This window comes from Saimiri boliviensis, chromosome 13 (genome assembly GCF_048565385.1).
Source record: "Saimiri boliviensis isolate mSaiBol1 chromosome 13, mSaiBol1.pri, whole genome shotgun sequence".
NCBI classification, from domain to species: Eukaryota; Metazoa; Chordata; class Mammalia; order Primates; family Cebidae; genus Saimiri; species Saimiri boliviensis.
Window position 1 is genome coordinate 111,270,205 of NC_133461.1, and position 16,746 is coordinate 111,286,950.

Here is a 16,746-nt window from a genome sequence, read left to right on the forward strand (position 1 = left end):
TTCAAATAGTAGACTTGGATATTATTGAAATATCAGTAGTGATTTTATGGGTCAGGTAAACCTGTTCCTTACTAAGCACAATAAAAACTAAACTAACATTAGGAGTACCAATTCACCATACTCCAGGACCTTGGAAGGTCTATTAAAATAGGTGTGCTTTGGCTTCTAATTTAAAAAAAAAAAAAAAAAAAAAAAAAAAAAAAAAAAACTATAAACACAAATGTCTATTTGCATACTGTAATAATCTTGACACCTGCTTCTTTGAGTTTTGCACATGCTATGAACCATGGTGCACTGGGCTCCCCTTGTCATCATTGCCCTCATCTGTGATCTCTCACTAGGAGTATTATGCCTTCTCTGTTTAGTAATGTCTGAATTCATTGTCTGTGTGTGTACTGACATTCATCTGTTTCCCCACTTCCCAGTTCCTTCAGATGTCTTTTTCGTCAATTCCGTGTGGAAAGGATATTATGAATATTTAGGGAAAAGACAGCCTGCCACGCTCACTGTTGACTGGTTCAATGCAACAAGTAGTAAGGTGAATGCCACCTTCAGTGAAGCCTCCCAAGTGGAGCTGAAGTTGACAGGTAGGTCCCAAAGAATTCACTGAATGCATGGTGCGAGCGGGATACACCTGTTATCTTTTCACGGAGACGTGATCTAAGAAGCATTAAGTACTTACTGATATTGCGTTGGCTTTGCTCATAGTATAACTGATTGGTGCCTCTCCCTAGCCATGGTAGGTTGGTATTATTTTCTGATTTTAAAGATTACACAGCCGGTACAGAAAAGTGAACCGATTTGCTCAAGAGTATGCACATAAAGTATTAAGTCAAGAATCTGAGATTTGTATCCAGTAATGCATGTCTCCAAACTTTATTCTTTTAAAACTTTTTTCTTAAGTCATGCGCTCATAATGAGATTTTTAAAGTCACCATACACTTAATAAAATACAACAGCCTTGATTTATATGGCAGACACTATTTTAAGCACTGTGTGTGCATATCTTTTTCATTCTACATTAATTCTGTGATGTAATTATTTTCATTGTGCACTTTTTGTAGAGAGAGATTTTTTTAATTAGCAAAATCAAATATGTTATTTCTTATTCTTTCTGTGGAATGAGGATATTGAACATAGAGTGGATTATACCTATTCAAGATAGATAAGGATTTAAGAAGTGATTTTCAGGGAAATAAGAAGCTCCTAGGCTAAAATGTACAAGTAAAAATAAAACTTCTGTTTAAGTTTTCTATTATCAATGATGTTATCAGCTCTGTATCACATTTCACATCAAATGGATTAAAGGGCTGAATTACTAACTCTTGTGAATTTCTCTAAGGTAAGCCTGACCTGCTGATCTTTTCACAGGTGTTTACAAGAAGGAGGAGGCTCACTTACTTCTGAAGGCTTTTCAAATTAAAGGTCCAGCAGATATTTTTGTAAGCAAGTTTGAAAATGACAACTGGGGACTGGATGGTTATGTAAGTACACGTGCGAGGTCTGTGACAAAGTGCAGGCTTTCTAATCCTCTCTCTGTGCAGACGACAGGCCTACGGATTGGAGGCTTCTGAGTAGAGCAGTCTTTGTGTCTGCTCCTTGAAAACTCAGCAGTCTCTCTCCTTGACAGAGTTGCCATTTTACTCCTACATTTTGTAGCGGAAAAAACCAGGTCTAGGAAATGAGAAATAAGCTAGCCATCCATAAAGGGGTTGTTACTGCAGAGGACAGAATAAGACCTGAACTCCAGGATCTGTGATGTTACCACTACATTACACTGTGAGTGGTAGAACCAGAAATTTTCCAAGACTGCTTCATGACCATGCTGCTGGTTCTAAAAGAAATCATTGTCAGATAAATACAGAGATTTAAGATGAAATTTCCTTTTTTGCAAGGTAGCCATTTGTGTTCTAATTCACTATCTAATGTAAGAGTAGGCAGCTCACATGATGTACCCTCACATGATGTACCAACAGCTGGGACACAAAGCAAGTTTTACATAATGTAGATTATTTCCTAGTTCATATGTTTGCTTCTGTTAGAAAGTACAGTTAACATATATTATAAAATTTACTACCATTTTCGAGATCAAAATGAGATTGTGAGCATTTACATACATCAGTTGAAGTTCACTTCTGTGTTGATTTCTGATCTTTAACTATATATTTGTCACCAAAAAGAGTGCCAAAAATAAAAAAATATTAAACCAGTAGTATCTGTGAGCTATAACAGTTATATTAAAAGATATATTAAAATAAGATATTATTCATCCCTTTGTATGCCTTTTTATATCTTTTATTTCCTGTATATCAGGTATCATCTGGACTTGAAAGAGGAGGATTTACATTTCAAGGTGACATTCATGGAAAAGAGTTTGGAAAATTTAAGCTAGAAAGACAAGGTAAATTACACTTAGGATGTTTTTTAAAGCCAGTATCAGTTTCGCTTTCAAATGATTTTGCTAAGAATAAATGGAAGAGACGACTTTAACAGAAACCTAAACAAAATAATAGGAGAAACTAACATATTTTACAACTGAATGAAAAAAAGCATTTTGAATAGCAAAATAGACAAATACAAAGCCAGAAATAATGCAATAAGTATGCCAGACATAAAATTAATATCTTTACTATATCAAAAGCTATTTAAAAAATAAGGGGGAAAAAGATGAAGATCAAAGGATAAGCAAACTATATCACCCTAAGAAACTAAGAGTTGTAAAAGTAAAAACAAAAAAGAAAAATGTAAGAGTAAATAAAAATGGCCAAAAAACATATAACAAGATCTTCAAAAATATATATTCTTATATATAGTAACAAAGATGATTATTTTTAGTTATCAGAATGGCAAAGATTAAAATATGGTTTTGGGTTGACAGTAGAAAAAGAGCCTCATGTTTAATTTTGGTGAATGTATGTTTATCAGTACTTTTTTCATCCAATAATTCTCTCTCTAGAATTTTTTAATCAGGCAAATGTGAAAATTGATTTCTGCATATTCAGGCATGCCCAAAGCAGGAATATTTTAATAGTGGAAGTTAGAAATAACCTCTACATGTTGAACACCTGTCCTAAAAGAATTGCTTCAATGAGTATTTTTATGCAACAAATTATACTATCTATGAAAAAATTGTTATTCAGTATATTTCTTTAAAAATGAGGACTATATATTGATGTTGAAGGAGGTTTGACTTATAAATGAGAAAAAAACTTATCCTACATAGATAGGCAGACAGATGGATCCTCCCTTTTTTATAGCTTTCTCTACTACTTGATTTTTGCCTTAGTAATTAAGGGAGGAACATATGTGGAGACAGTCATTAGATCTGAATGTTACCTCATCTGCTTGCTATTTTTGTGATCTAGAATGAGTTACAGCATTCCCGAGCCTATTTCTTCATCTGAAAGCTCAGTACAGAAGTTCCTAAGGTTGTTATGAGATTGAGAAACCACATAAGCATTGCTTTGTTCATGCTAAAGCTATTTGCACAGATGTCGTTATACTTGTTAGAACCCGTAAATAAAAGAAAATGGATTTTTGTAATAATATTGGTACCATATATCTCCTACTTGTAGAATACTATTCACGCATTATTTTTCTAAAGTAGAATATTACCATATAGGCTTTGATCCAGAGCCACCTTTCAGAGGAATGTGAATGTACAATTTTGTGATGATTAGCACTGATGAACTTATTTTGTAAGACTTTTATCAAAGTGCTGAATTAAAAAAAAAAAGTCTGCTTGGCCTGTAGAAAAGAAAAAAAGAACTTGATTAAAAAGGATAACTAATCATAAAATACCTCCACTATTCCAACCACAGTATTGTTAAATAGAAGAGCATTATAGTGTTGGCAATAGCTGAGATTATATTTTAAATTGGGTTATATTATTTTGAGGTAATGAAATAGAATAAATGCATTAGACCAACACTAATGATGGGTAATGTGTTTTTTCTCTCACTCTAAGCCAAATCCTGGAGTTATTTGTCCTCCTTTCTCTCTGTAGCACACGCTCTAGTAATTTTGTTTAAGGACACCCCAGTGAGCTGTGCAAGATGCTGTGTAGATGTCTGAGTTTACTGATCCAATGAACTTGACCTGAACTATCAGTTTGCTTTTACAAATTTCCTTTGCATTACCTCATTTCTTTTTAATCTAACAAAATAACAGCTTGCTTTAACAAGAAATTTGTATTCTCATGTGATAATGAGCTTATTGTCAGGAAAAACAATTTACTTTACAAAATAATTTGACTCACAAGTAAGTCCCACCTTTAACTAATTAGAAAAGTTTATGTTTGGCCGGGCGCGGTGGCTCAAGCCTTTAATCTCAGCACTTTGGGAGGCCGAGGCGGGTGGATCACGAGGTCGAGAGATCGAGACCATCCTGGTCAACATGGTGAAACCCCGTCTCTACTAAAAATACAAAAAACTAGCTGGGCATGGTGGCGCGTGCCTGTAATCCCAGCTACTTAAGAGGCTGAGGCAGGAGAATTGCCTGAGCCCAGGAGGCGGAGGTTGCAGTGAGCCGAGGTCGCGCCATTGCACTCCAGCCTGGGTAACAAGAGCGAAACTCCGTCTCAAAAAAAAAAAAAAAAAAAAAAAGAAAAGAAAAGTTTATGTTTAAGTAATTCTGCAACAACAATCATTCATTTAAGAATGATGGCAAGCATCTATTTTTATGGATAAAAATAAACAGTCTCCTAATTTTCTCTATTCAGTAGCTAAACCAAAAAACATGATTGTCATTAAATGCATACTAAAACAAAATTAACTTGAAAGACAACTTTAATGCAAAAACTTGCGTAAGAAACTTAACAATAAATTAGTTTCCCCACTGAGATGGAATGACCCACCCCTAACATACAAAGAATGAAAGAAAACACATAAAATTATGTACCTGATAAGTGACTTGTGTCCAGAATATGCAAAGAACTCTTGTGACTCAATAATACAGAGGCAAATAACCTAATTAAAAAATTGACAAAAGATTTGAATAGATATTTCTCTAAAGGTATGCAAATGGCAATAATCCCATGAAAAGACGTTGGTTATACTCATCATTAGGGAAATGAAAATCAAACACACGGGAATACCACTTCACGTCCACAAGGATATCCATGATCTGAAAGTCAAATAGCAAAGGGTGGCAGGGAGGCGGAGGAACTGGAACTGTCGTACTTTGCTGGGGAAACATGAAATGATGCAGTTTCTCTGGAAAACACTCTGACAGTTCATCAAATAGTCAGAGTTACTGTAAGCTCCAGCAATTCCACTCCTGCATGTAGAGCCAAAAGAAGTGAAAATATATGTCACACAAAAACTCGTACATGAATGCTTAGAGCAGAATTATTTATAAATAACCTAAACATGGATACAAGCAAAAGGTCTATCAATGGATGAAAGGATAAACAATATGTAGTACAGCCATACAATGGAATATTAGTCAGCACTGAAGAGGAATAAGGTACTGATGAATGCTACAGCATGAATGAACCTTGAAAACATTATGCTAAGTGAAGAAAGATTAAAAAAAAAAAGGCCAAATATTGTATAAATCCATTACAGGACGTGTCCATAACAGGCAAATCCATAGAGATTGAATATCAATTAGTGGTTGCCTGGGGCTGAAGGTTGGGATGAAGAATAAAGATGGAGGAAGAATAATACTAAGAGATACTGAGATTCTTTGGAAGGGACAGCAGTCTTCTAAGTAAGATTTTGGTGATGATTGTATCATCCAATGAATACACTGTAAAAGCCTTGGATTGTATGTTTAGCTTAAGTGGATGAATTACATAGGACAGTCATGATCCATATAATGACATATTGGTCAATGGAGATCTGGTATACACCAGTGACCCCATAAGATTACAATAAAGCTGAAAAATTCCCATCTCCTGGGTGACTCCATAGCTGTTGTCATGTCATAGTGCAAGGCATTACTCATGTAGGAGCCACTGGCTGTACCTCTAGCCTGGATGTGCTGTAAGCAACACCATCCAGGTATGTGGGTGCACCCTGTGAGGTCACAACATTGCCTCATGAAGCATCTCTCAGAAGGTATCCCCAACATTAAGTGCTGCAGGCCTGGATGTGCATTTGTTTAAATAATGCTCTTTAGAAAATTGAACGACCTAGCTTACCACACATGCAAAGATGCTCACTCTCTTAAAGAAACGTAAATTCAAAAATAACTAAGTACTGTGTTTGATTTATCATTGTAGTAGCAGCAGCAGTTGCAGTTGCAACAGTCATGGATCCAATAACGACATGAGGAGGGAGGGCGCTGAGAGGAGGAGGAAGGAAAGGCGGGTAGCTGAGGGATCCCGCACAGCTGTCCTGGTGCTATTGTAAAGACCCTCACAGGGCAATGGTTGAATGAAATTGCAGCAACTCTTAGGACAGCAATTAGGTAGGACATAGTAACACTAAAAGGTACAAATTCTGTTCATTAATAATTCTTCTCCTGAAGATTTGTCCTATATAAGTGTAGACTCTGGCTAATGTGTAGATATAGGCAAGAGATTTCATTGCAGCATTATAGAAGATACTGAAAACACCCTAAATGTCCTTGGAGAGTTGACTGGCTAAATAAATGTTATATCTAATAAATAGAATACTATACACCTTAAAAAATTAAATGTGATTCATATATGCCAATAGAAGAGCCTCAAAAACATACTTCCAAGATTAAAAAGCCACATACACAAAATGCAAATAATATTACCAATTATAAAAATAAAAAAGTAATAACAACTAATATTAGGAGTACACTGTTGAAAGGACAATTTTTAAATCCCTCAACTGTCTAAAGAGGAACTGCCTTATAGGGCAAAGAATGATTCTTTATTTCAATTTTCCTTTATATTATTTGTTTTCATAACCTTTATGACATTTTAATTACTACCATGTGTGTATATTAACCTTCAAATTATTCAAACAAGGGTAAATAACTAAAATTAACTAGAAGCTGCTGGCAGTATAATAACCTCACAGTAAGTTTGGTTATATAATCCACAAAGACCTTCATCTGGGTTGTTATTTGTTTTCATGTGAGGTGTCTTGTGACAAGTAGATTTACCAGTATTTTATTATTTGGAATTTTGATATCTGTTATGGACAAAACTATGTAACTTTGTTTTCAGATAACAGAAACTAACTGCAGTTAATGTAAGCAGAATATACCTCTGTAAGAATGAGGCAGATACTCCCAGAATTACAGAAGAACAATGTATGGCAATGTAATGGAAACGAAAAGATCTTTGGGTGCCGAAATGCTATAAAGACATAACTTTGTTTCTTTAATTTCACAAATATATATTGAGCACATACTGTGTTCTAGGTTTTATTGCAGGTTCTGAGGATTCAAGGGGAAAGCTAACCAAAACAAAACAAAACAAAAGCCCTGGCTTCAGGGAACCTACATTGTGCGGCTGTGAGTCCACGTGAACATTCCCTCTGTGCCAGGCATTGTTGTAAGCACTTGAGATGTACTAACATTTTATTTTTGCAACCAACCCATTAAGTTGGTGCCATCTGAGTAGGGCATCAGTGCCCTCTGTTGGACAGCACCACCCCTGGTCACCGGACGTCATTGCTGCCACCGCGGCCGCTGCTGGGACCATCCCCAACGCACAACTTCATGTTGCTCTCAGGGCTCTAGAATCGCTTCAGCCAGTGGAACAAATTTTAAACTATCTCAGGATGTTTCTCATCCCTCACTGCCAACACAGGGCCTGTGGTGAGAACACCCAGCTGGCTTCACTCACTGCATGTCTGTAACTCAGGTGCTCACATCGCAAGCATTTTTCTTTTGCATGGTAATGGGACAAATCTCAAAAAGATACGTAGTTGCAAGAGTCAACATTATTCCAAAATATGTTCCTGCTAGATGTTAAGATGGTAGGCAGTCATAATCGTGCATCTATGGAAGCAAATGGCAAGTAATATCATTTGAAAGTTTTCATACGAAAATTAAAGAATCTTGATACAAATAGTGGTTTAAAGATTTTAAATATTTGATTGTTTTTTTTTTTTGCATTTCTGGTTTATAAAACAATACACAAAGCAACATCTCTTTGAATTTGACATTTTATAAATTCTGGAAATATGAAAACCAGGTCAGCTTCTTCTCAATTTCTGCTATATTGAGATGACGCCAATCATAACACATTGCACACCTGCATTAAGCGACTCCATGCAATTAGGCCAAACACCTCTCAAAATTCTATTTTATTAATAAACACTTTAAGAACTACATTTCTTCTTTGGCAATAGTTGCTTAATAAAGGTTTGTGAATTTGAATTGTTAATGCTTTCCTCTCAGTGGCATGCCATAAGACACTCCATAGTTACGGGTTATAGAATGGATGATTCTATCACCTTCATAATACTTGAAGTATTTACATATATATAATGTATTTGGGTGTATGTGTGTTTGTATGTGTGTGTGTATATATATATATATATATATATATATATACACACACACATATATGTATATACACAAAAATTTAAGAAGTAATATTTTAGCATTATTTTGTGTCTTCATGGAAACTTGCATTGTTACATTGAGCTATGCTTTTCTTTTGAATATTTCTACACTCTGCAGTGAATTTCAGAATCTACCTAAAATAAAGGCAGATGACACCATCCTATTCACATATTAAGAATGCAATGCCATTTTTACAGATAACTGGGATATTTACATAATTTCAGTGACATATTTTGCCAAGTCTGGTCTTAGGACATAAGAAAACAGCAAATGTTATTGATCTCTGAATATAGAAAAAGCATATAAATGCTTCCGGTTAGTTTTCATGAAAGTGTCTGCAACTATCAACAAAAGTCAGGATGTATCGTGACCCTTTTTGCCTTTCTCACATTTCAAATGTTGAGCCTCTTTCATAGTATTCTCCAGCATTAGTATTAAACAGTTTTTTGCTCTTGGTCATTAAGTGGATACTATAATATTGAGAAAAGAATACCAGCTGGTTGCTTGTGAAATGGCAACTCTGCTTCTTGTAGCGTTCACATCCATTTATAAAATCTATCCTGCATATTTCTTTGTTAAATCAGAATACAGTAACTACAAATTAAATGTTTTCTTTATCTTCTAGATCCCTTAAACCCAGATCAAGACTCTTCAAATCATTACCACGGCACCAGCAGTGGCTCTGTGGCGGCTGCCATTCTTGTTCCTTTCTTTGCTCTAATTTTATCAGGGTTTGCATTTTACCTCTACAAACACAGGTACTGCAGAAACACCATTTGTTTGAGAATGTTGTGAGTGTAAACTCTGGGTTTAAGTCATGGGCATGTTCTTGTGCTCACATGCATGTGTACTTTATATTACTGTGCAATGTTCTATAATTTTAAATCAACTTTTATTTTGAGTTCTGGGGTACATGTGCAGGATGTGCAGGTTTGATACCTAGGTAAATGTGTCCCTTGGTGATTTGCTGCACAGATCAACCCATCACTCAGGTATTAAGGCCAGCACTCATCAGCTGTTCTTCCTGATGCTCTCCTTCCCCCCAACCCCTCCACAGGCCCCAGTATGAGTTGTCCCCACAGATGTGTCCATGTGTTCTCATCGTTCAGCTCCCACAAGTGAGAGCAATGCTCTTTCTTACACTGACAAAGCTTATTCGTCAAGATTTTTTGCGTATTTTTTGTTGTTTTCTGCCCTTTCTTTTTAAGCAGGCCACATCTAAGAAATAAGAGAATAAACGACTGAGTTGAGAAATAATATGCTTTTATCTTTCATGTTCAATTGAGACATGAAATAAAGGATTCTGTCTCTATTTTCATTCTCCATGGTCAGCCATGAGAACATTCAGAAGGTATTTCAACCTTCCAGCAAAAGGTTGAAAAGAATGTTCTCTATGGCCACTTTTAACTCTGTCAATCTATGATGGATAAATGTTTCACTGACTCTTTCCTTCAACAAATAAAAATTTAGCTCTTCATATGTAGTAGGCAATATAGATGTTCCATTTCTTGAAAACGTGTTCTGAATATGGATTAATTGGTGAAACTCTACTAACTACAAAACGTCAAAACTTGGGGACAAACAACTTTAATGAACTAGATCCTTTCCTTGGGATTAATGCGGATGCCAGAAGGAAAGAATTATTTTTGAGGAACTATAAACTCCTTGGACATTTTATCTCTACATGGATAATACATTATCTGGAGGAATCTGTAAATGCCAGACTACTCTAAAATACTACCTGAAATGGTAGGATTAACTACAAATAATAAGAAATAAATTATGATCCCCTAAAATAAAATTACATGTGTTAAATAAATATTGGTACATAATACAAATATTTCACTTAATTCTGGTTAAAATAAAACAGAAAAACTGTCATGATACTATTTTTTAGTATCTCCTGAAATAGCCTCCTTAAATACATGCTTTCTTATCTGTTTTTGAAATACAAAATAGAGAGAATGCTGCTTCACAGGTGTATTAGCCTCCCGTGCCTGTGTCTTTATTGCATTTCCCCAGTAATGAGGGGACTGTGGCAACTTGTGATCCAGATGACCGAGTGAACCTTTTAGCCAGGTCTTCACTTGGTTAATGAGGGGCTGGATTTGTTTGCTAACTATCGTTGCTAGTGCATTTCCAAGCGCAGTGCTGTGGACCTCTCCCACTCCAGAGGCAGTTACCAACTGCTTTTCTGCCATTTTCTCAGGGTCATGCACTGTTTACTTCTCTTTTCCTTAATGAGCATGTGTAACATAAGGAAATCGATGAGTCGATCACTCGGCAGAAGTTTCTCGACACCCTATGTCAAGTGACGTCTTTGTGAGCATCCTTACGTCCATTATTCTGTTTTTGCCACCTGGCACATTTTTCTTATTGGGTTTCTTCCAGAGTAAGGAAAGAATAAAAGGAGCCAGAGCCAGACCAGACATGAGTCTGTCTTTTCAGTCTGAAAATCCCCTAATTCTCTAATCGTAGATTGTGTGGAGGGGTTTTCGTTTAACCAGAAAATGTGGTAAGAGTTTAATGATGAGTATAGTTTCTTTTGTATAAACAGATTCATTTTTAACTCAACAGAGACAAAATAAAACATAACTTTTTGTGAATATTAGTAATGACAGTGAACTAAAAGCTTAAACTTGCAATTTAGTTTAATGTTACAACCCTAAAGGCTAGGTGTAGGCCCACATTCTTGTTTTATAGAGTAGTAGAGAGTTTCGTGACTTAACCAAGGCTGTATAACTTATCAGTGATAGATAGATGTCCAAAACTAAACCTATCAAATTCAGCCTTTGCGATCTGCTCAATTTCCCTGGGGCATTTGTAGGAAGCACAAATAATTCTTTGATCCCGGCAACCCAGGAGGCCAAGGTGGGAGGATTGCCTGAGCCCAGGAGGTCAAGGCTGAAGTGAGTGGTGCTCGTGCCACCACACTCCAGCCTGGGCAACAGAGTGAGACCCTATCTCAAAAAAATAATTATTTGCTTTTCAAAATTGCTTCACTTTTAAAACCCATTTTATACTCCCAATCGCCAGTTTAAACAAATAAACTGACATGTATGCAGGTGTGGACGCCTGCTTCTCTGCAGACGTCCTGGCTGTACTACTCCCTGCTCTATACACGTTATCTCCTGCATAACGTCCCAGCTGCTAAGTCTCCAACTGAAACCAGAATGCTAATGATTTGTTTTCTGTTTTCCTTAGAACGAGACCAAAAGTTCAATACAATGGCTATGCTGGACATGAAAACAGCAATGGACAAGCATCATTTGAAAATCCCATGTATGACACAAACTTAAAACCCACAGAAGCCAAAGCTGTGAGGTTTGACACAACTCTAAACACAGTCTGTACAGTGGTATAGCCCTCAGTGCCCCAACAGGACTGATTCATAGCCATACCTCTGATGGACAAGCAGTGATTCCTTTGGTGCCATAGACCACTCTCCCTTCCACTCTGGCTTTACTGCAGCGACCTTCAACATTGTCTACTGGCATACGTGCAGCGGGGATCTCCACTCCCATGCGCCAGAGTCTTCTGCAGATCTAACGACATGTGCATTTTCATTCTGAAAGTGGGTTCCAAATGCCTGGCTGCATCTGTCTGAAATCAAGGCACACTCCAGGAAGACCACCGCGTCACGCCGACATGTCATACTCGATGCCTCAGACTTCCCTGTTTCTGTGTTGCTGGGATGCCTTTCAATGCAATCTTCTGGGCTCGTGGATACATCCTTCAGGTGCAGTGACCAAATGGTAGTAGCACCACAATAAATGTTCTCTTGTGTTGTTTTTCCTTTTTTTTTTTTTTTTTTTTTTTGCCCCCATGAACATAAATTCTCTGAAAAAATAAAATAAAATAAAACACTTTCTGGAAGAAGACACCTTTCTGATAGAAGCATACATCTACAAATACTTCGTTCTGTCCTTCTGAGACCTGACAAGTTTCAAGGACCTCACAGCTCCCCTGTGTGTTCATGTCTAGGGATGTTTGCAAATTTCCCAGTCAGCTGTTCTATTGCAGAGTTTTTGATGCACAATTTTTTGCACTAGTGTGTTATGAATGACGAAGATTCTGATAAAAAAATAAATTATGTACACAGGGTTTATACACACTGTCCATTGTATATAAGCATTCTTTCATGTTGTCAAGCTAAACATTCCACCATCGGCTTCCTTGGAGTGTTAGGGAAAACCATTCCCAGATACGGCACAGATTTTAAAAGGAAATACAGTATTGAAGAGATTTATTTTGTTACCGCTTCAATTAGCTCCCTTTATGTGTTGAATTCATTGAAGAGGTCCGGTGAGAAAAAAATGGAAGCCTCCTTATTTCTCATGTTTTTCTCCTTTATTACCATCCTCCTCCAATTACTGCCTCTCCAATACTATTTAATAGCAGGGGGTTGCAGAAATTTCTATTTGCCATGTAAAACTGTGAATAGTAATTTATTTTAGATAGCTGATGAACTTGTGGGTCTTAGCTCACAATGCAGTCTTCCCTTTTGCAGTGTTTTCATTTTTTTTTTTCTTTTACTTTGCCATCAATCTTTGGTATTGCATTGAAAGACAGTATACCACAGTAGCACCTTGAACTCAATGAAAATTGTTCAGGATCAAAATACTAAGTGTTCTTTTAGAGGGAAGGAAAAATTACACACACTCTCCTCTCATGATGATATATTTTATACATTCATTGGTTATTTGTTTCATGCTTTATAACTCTAGATGGAAAGGTAATTTCAGTGACTTTTCAAGTTTAAATTCCATTATAGGTAGATGACAAGTATGGTACAAATAAAATCATTATAATCCCCCAAGGTGAATAAAAATCAAAACGTGAAGTTGAAGATGTGACCGTGAGGATGTTTATGTAACAAATTCAAAGTGAAGATCATGTTTATTTTTACTTATACTTGTTTGATAAAAGTGTTTTTGAAAAGATAATGCCTATTTTATTATTTGAGATTTCAGTGCTCATTCCAACTGTGACAAATTTTCTCGGTTTCACATTTCAAATTGGCATTGGGAATAGAAATGTCAGAATGTTCAAAGTGGCCTTCACTTTGCCGGAGTGAACACATTCACACCTAGCTTTAAGATGGATTTATCTGTTGGTCTACTGAATGTTTCCACGTAGAACTTCAAATGTGAAAGAGGAAAAGCAGTCAGGACGATAGGGCATTCTTTTGAGAGTCACGCGTTTTGATTTGGACATTTCCGTAGAGCTCAGCTCCCAGCGTTGTGTTCCTCACCGGAAGGGGCTCTGCTGTTTGGTGACTCCCTGGCCTCTCTTAGGTCCTCCTTTGTGAACCCCATGCTGTTGGATTCTGTATTATTATGCTGAATTCTCCGCACATCATTTTTCCCTGGCCAACCTCCTACATCCTTGGAGATTTGCTTTGCCAATGGGAATCCTTATATTGCTGTTTCACAGTAGACTGGACAAGGTCAGCGGGAGTTGTGCTCCTAACACACACATTGAACAAAACAAAGAGAAGATGATGGAAAGTGTGAGGAGGCTCGTGTGCAAGGGAGAACAGGGTTACTATATATATTACATGTATATATAAACATACATATATATAGATATATATATATTGTACATATCTAAGTTTGAGTCATTCAAACTAGGTGCAAAATGCTGACTTCAGAGTCTGAATTACTGTCTCTGTTCCCACATCCCTGACCTGCTCCCTGGTAAATGATGCTATGAAATCCTGAAATGACAGGACGTACATACATACATACAAGAAACCACATATCAGATCAGATATGATTTTCCTTTGTGTGCAAGGTCAAACTGTCCTAGGGTTGCCAGTTTGAAGCATGTTCTTTAAATGAAAAAAAAATTCAGTGAAATTCTCTTGTGAGAATTCTGCCTAGTTTCTTCCTAGGGCCGTGTGCAGTGTTGAACAGAGGCTCCGAGAGGTGTTGGAGGATCTCATGTTAGGGCAGTCAGGAGCTGTGCTTGCTGAGTTAGGTCTAGAAGACTCTTCCTGGAAGGCAACTGGGACAGGCGTGAGGGACGCGACCACACGCTGACACAGGACATGTGCTTCAGAGCTGTTTAAAACTGCTGCTTGTTTTACACACACATCTTGCCTTTTTTCAGGCTAGCTGCAATAATTTTTTTCTTCTGTAAAATATTTTGTAAACAACAACAAAAAAAGCTATTATAAAAAGGGGATTTAAAAAAAAAAAGAACGCTGGCATTATGATCAGGAAAACCCATTGTCATCGCTGACCCTCCCTCCCGCCCCACCACACGCTGCTGTCACGACGTAGGTGCGAAAGACCTTTTTGTACAGAGATATATTTTTTATGAAGAATTTGTAAAATTATTAAATATGCTGTAATTTTTTGATTAATGTAGGTACATTGTTAAAAAAATAAATGTTTTTACAATACAGAACTGTAATTTTCCCAATAATGTAAAATGTACCATCTCTAGCTGATTTTCAGTTCCAATCCTATTACACATGTATTAATATTAAAGTGGCCTGTTAAAATGAACAGTATCTTTTTTTGTCAAAAAAATTATAAAGAGGGTGTAATATAGCCTGTGCAATGCCACCAATCTTTAAAGCAAATCAGAGTTCTAATTAAATATTTAATTTTAGATTTCTATTTTCGTGTGTGAATTTATTCTCGCTTTAATATGCACACCTGAGTCCCTCGCAGGGGAGGGAAAGAATAAGAGTCTTCATAATGAGCCTTTATGGTATTCAGAATGAAGCTCCATATTTCTCCCAAGACATTCACATCATCGTCATGATTAGTCAATAGCACACTTAGCAGGAACTGTGATACACAGAATAGTAACGTTGAAAGTGACAGATTTCTTGATGGTTTGCATTAATGACAGTAAGAGCACTCGGTTTCCTACAAACCAAAACCTACGATTTTTATAATTTCTTTTCAATTTGGCAACTCTGTTTGTAAACATTCACAACACTAAGAAAATGACAGGTAAGAGAATTATAGACCTACTTAATAGAGCATTCCAAATATCACACTTAAAGAAGGCTCAAAAAAATCATATGGCTTTCAAAATTCAGAACCAGCCGTCCCCCGTTCATTTCTTGGCTGAGAGAAAACACAATGCTTTACAAGTCCTTGGTGGCTCATCACACTGAATGTCTTGCAGTTAAACAGAATAATACACTAATTTCTCTGAGAGTCAAGTTATTGCAAAATGAAAAACAACCAGTAATTTTTTTAAAAAAAAATATAGCCCTGCGATAGCTTCGAAGTGTCAAAGTTTTGATGTCGAACTTGAAATCTGAGTCTTGCTGGCCAGCAACTGCAGTTAGGTGCCATTTATTGAGGAAATACTGAGAGCAAGACACTGCGCTTTGTGACTTGCAGACACTGCAAAACCCCACAATCCAACCAAGCGTGTTTTGCCACTTTCATGATTTAGATGAAGAAGTAGAAAGTTAAATAAGTTAATTGATTGACCCAACGATGCACAGATAGGCAGAGGTGATAGTACAGGTCAGGTTTCTCTTGTTTCAACATTCTTCTTTTTCAAGAAACCATCACATTATTAAATTCATCCATTATTCCCTTTCTTATGCAATTAATTTTTTTTCTGAGTTTTTCTGTCGTCCTACCAGTGAATCTCCTTTTGCTTCATTGGGTAAATAATCACCAGAGGCTAAGAATTCAAGAAGAAATAAGTACTCTCTATTAGCAATTCTCACATTCCACAGAATGCTCATACATAATACACCCTCCTGAGTTATTAACACAGTGAGTTGAAGCTTTCTGGGGCAACCAGAAAATAGTGATCCTGCAATGTGTTCCACTGTACGGTTCTTTAAAATAACAAATAAAATCTGTCTTGCTCTGTGCCCTGGCTGCTTTCCTAAAATTATGGGGGTCCTGTAATTATTCGAGGTACTAAAGGATGCAGAGAAGGCAGTGGTGTTACCTTCCACAGCACGGAAGCCTGTGACTGTTGAAACCCAGTTACGTCCTCTTCTTCTGTGGGAATGGCACCTGGGAGTCACTCCTCCCGACGACAGTCATCTTTGGTGAGCATTGTTCACAATTCCTCCACTATCCCCAGCCGGGTGTGGGGGAAGCACACCCCCGTGGTTGAGCTGGGGCCAGCTCCTCTCCCAGGAATCGGGGCCTGACCCACAGGGCACAAACACGAGGTACATCTGGCTGAATTTACCCTCAAGCCCTCAACCCGCCCCCTGCCAGGAGATCAGTCTTTCATTCCAGAGGGCCACTTGCA

At 37.1% G+C, this 16,746-nt stretch overlaps 1 protein-coding gene across 3 annotated transcripts in view; it reads left to right on the forward strand.

Moving 5' to 3' along the window:
- CSMD1 (CUB and Sushi multiple domains 1) overlaps positions 1-15,125 on the forward strand; it is a 2,098,967-nt gene extending 2,083,842 nt beyond the window's left edge. For all 3 annotated transcript variants that reach the window (XM_003940706.3, XM_074384178.1, XM_074384179.1), the window contains 5 exons: positions 426-587; positions 1,372-1,484; positions 2,314-2,401; positions 9,122-9,254; positions 11,701-15,125. In XM_003940706.3, the coding sequence (XP_003940755.2) occupies positions 426-587; positions 1,372-1,484; positions 2,314-2,401; positions 9,122-9,254; positions 11,701-11,860 (656 nt within the window). In that variant the 3' untranslated portion in view covers positions 11,861-15,125. The remainder of the gene's footprint in view (positions 1-425; positions 588-1,371; positions 1,485-2,313; positions 2,402-9,121; positions 9,255-11,700) is intronic.
- Positions 15,126-16,746: the final 1,621 nt, after the last annotated feature.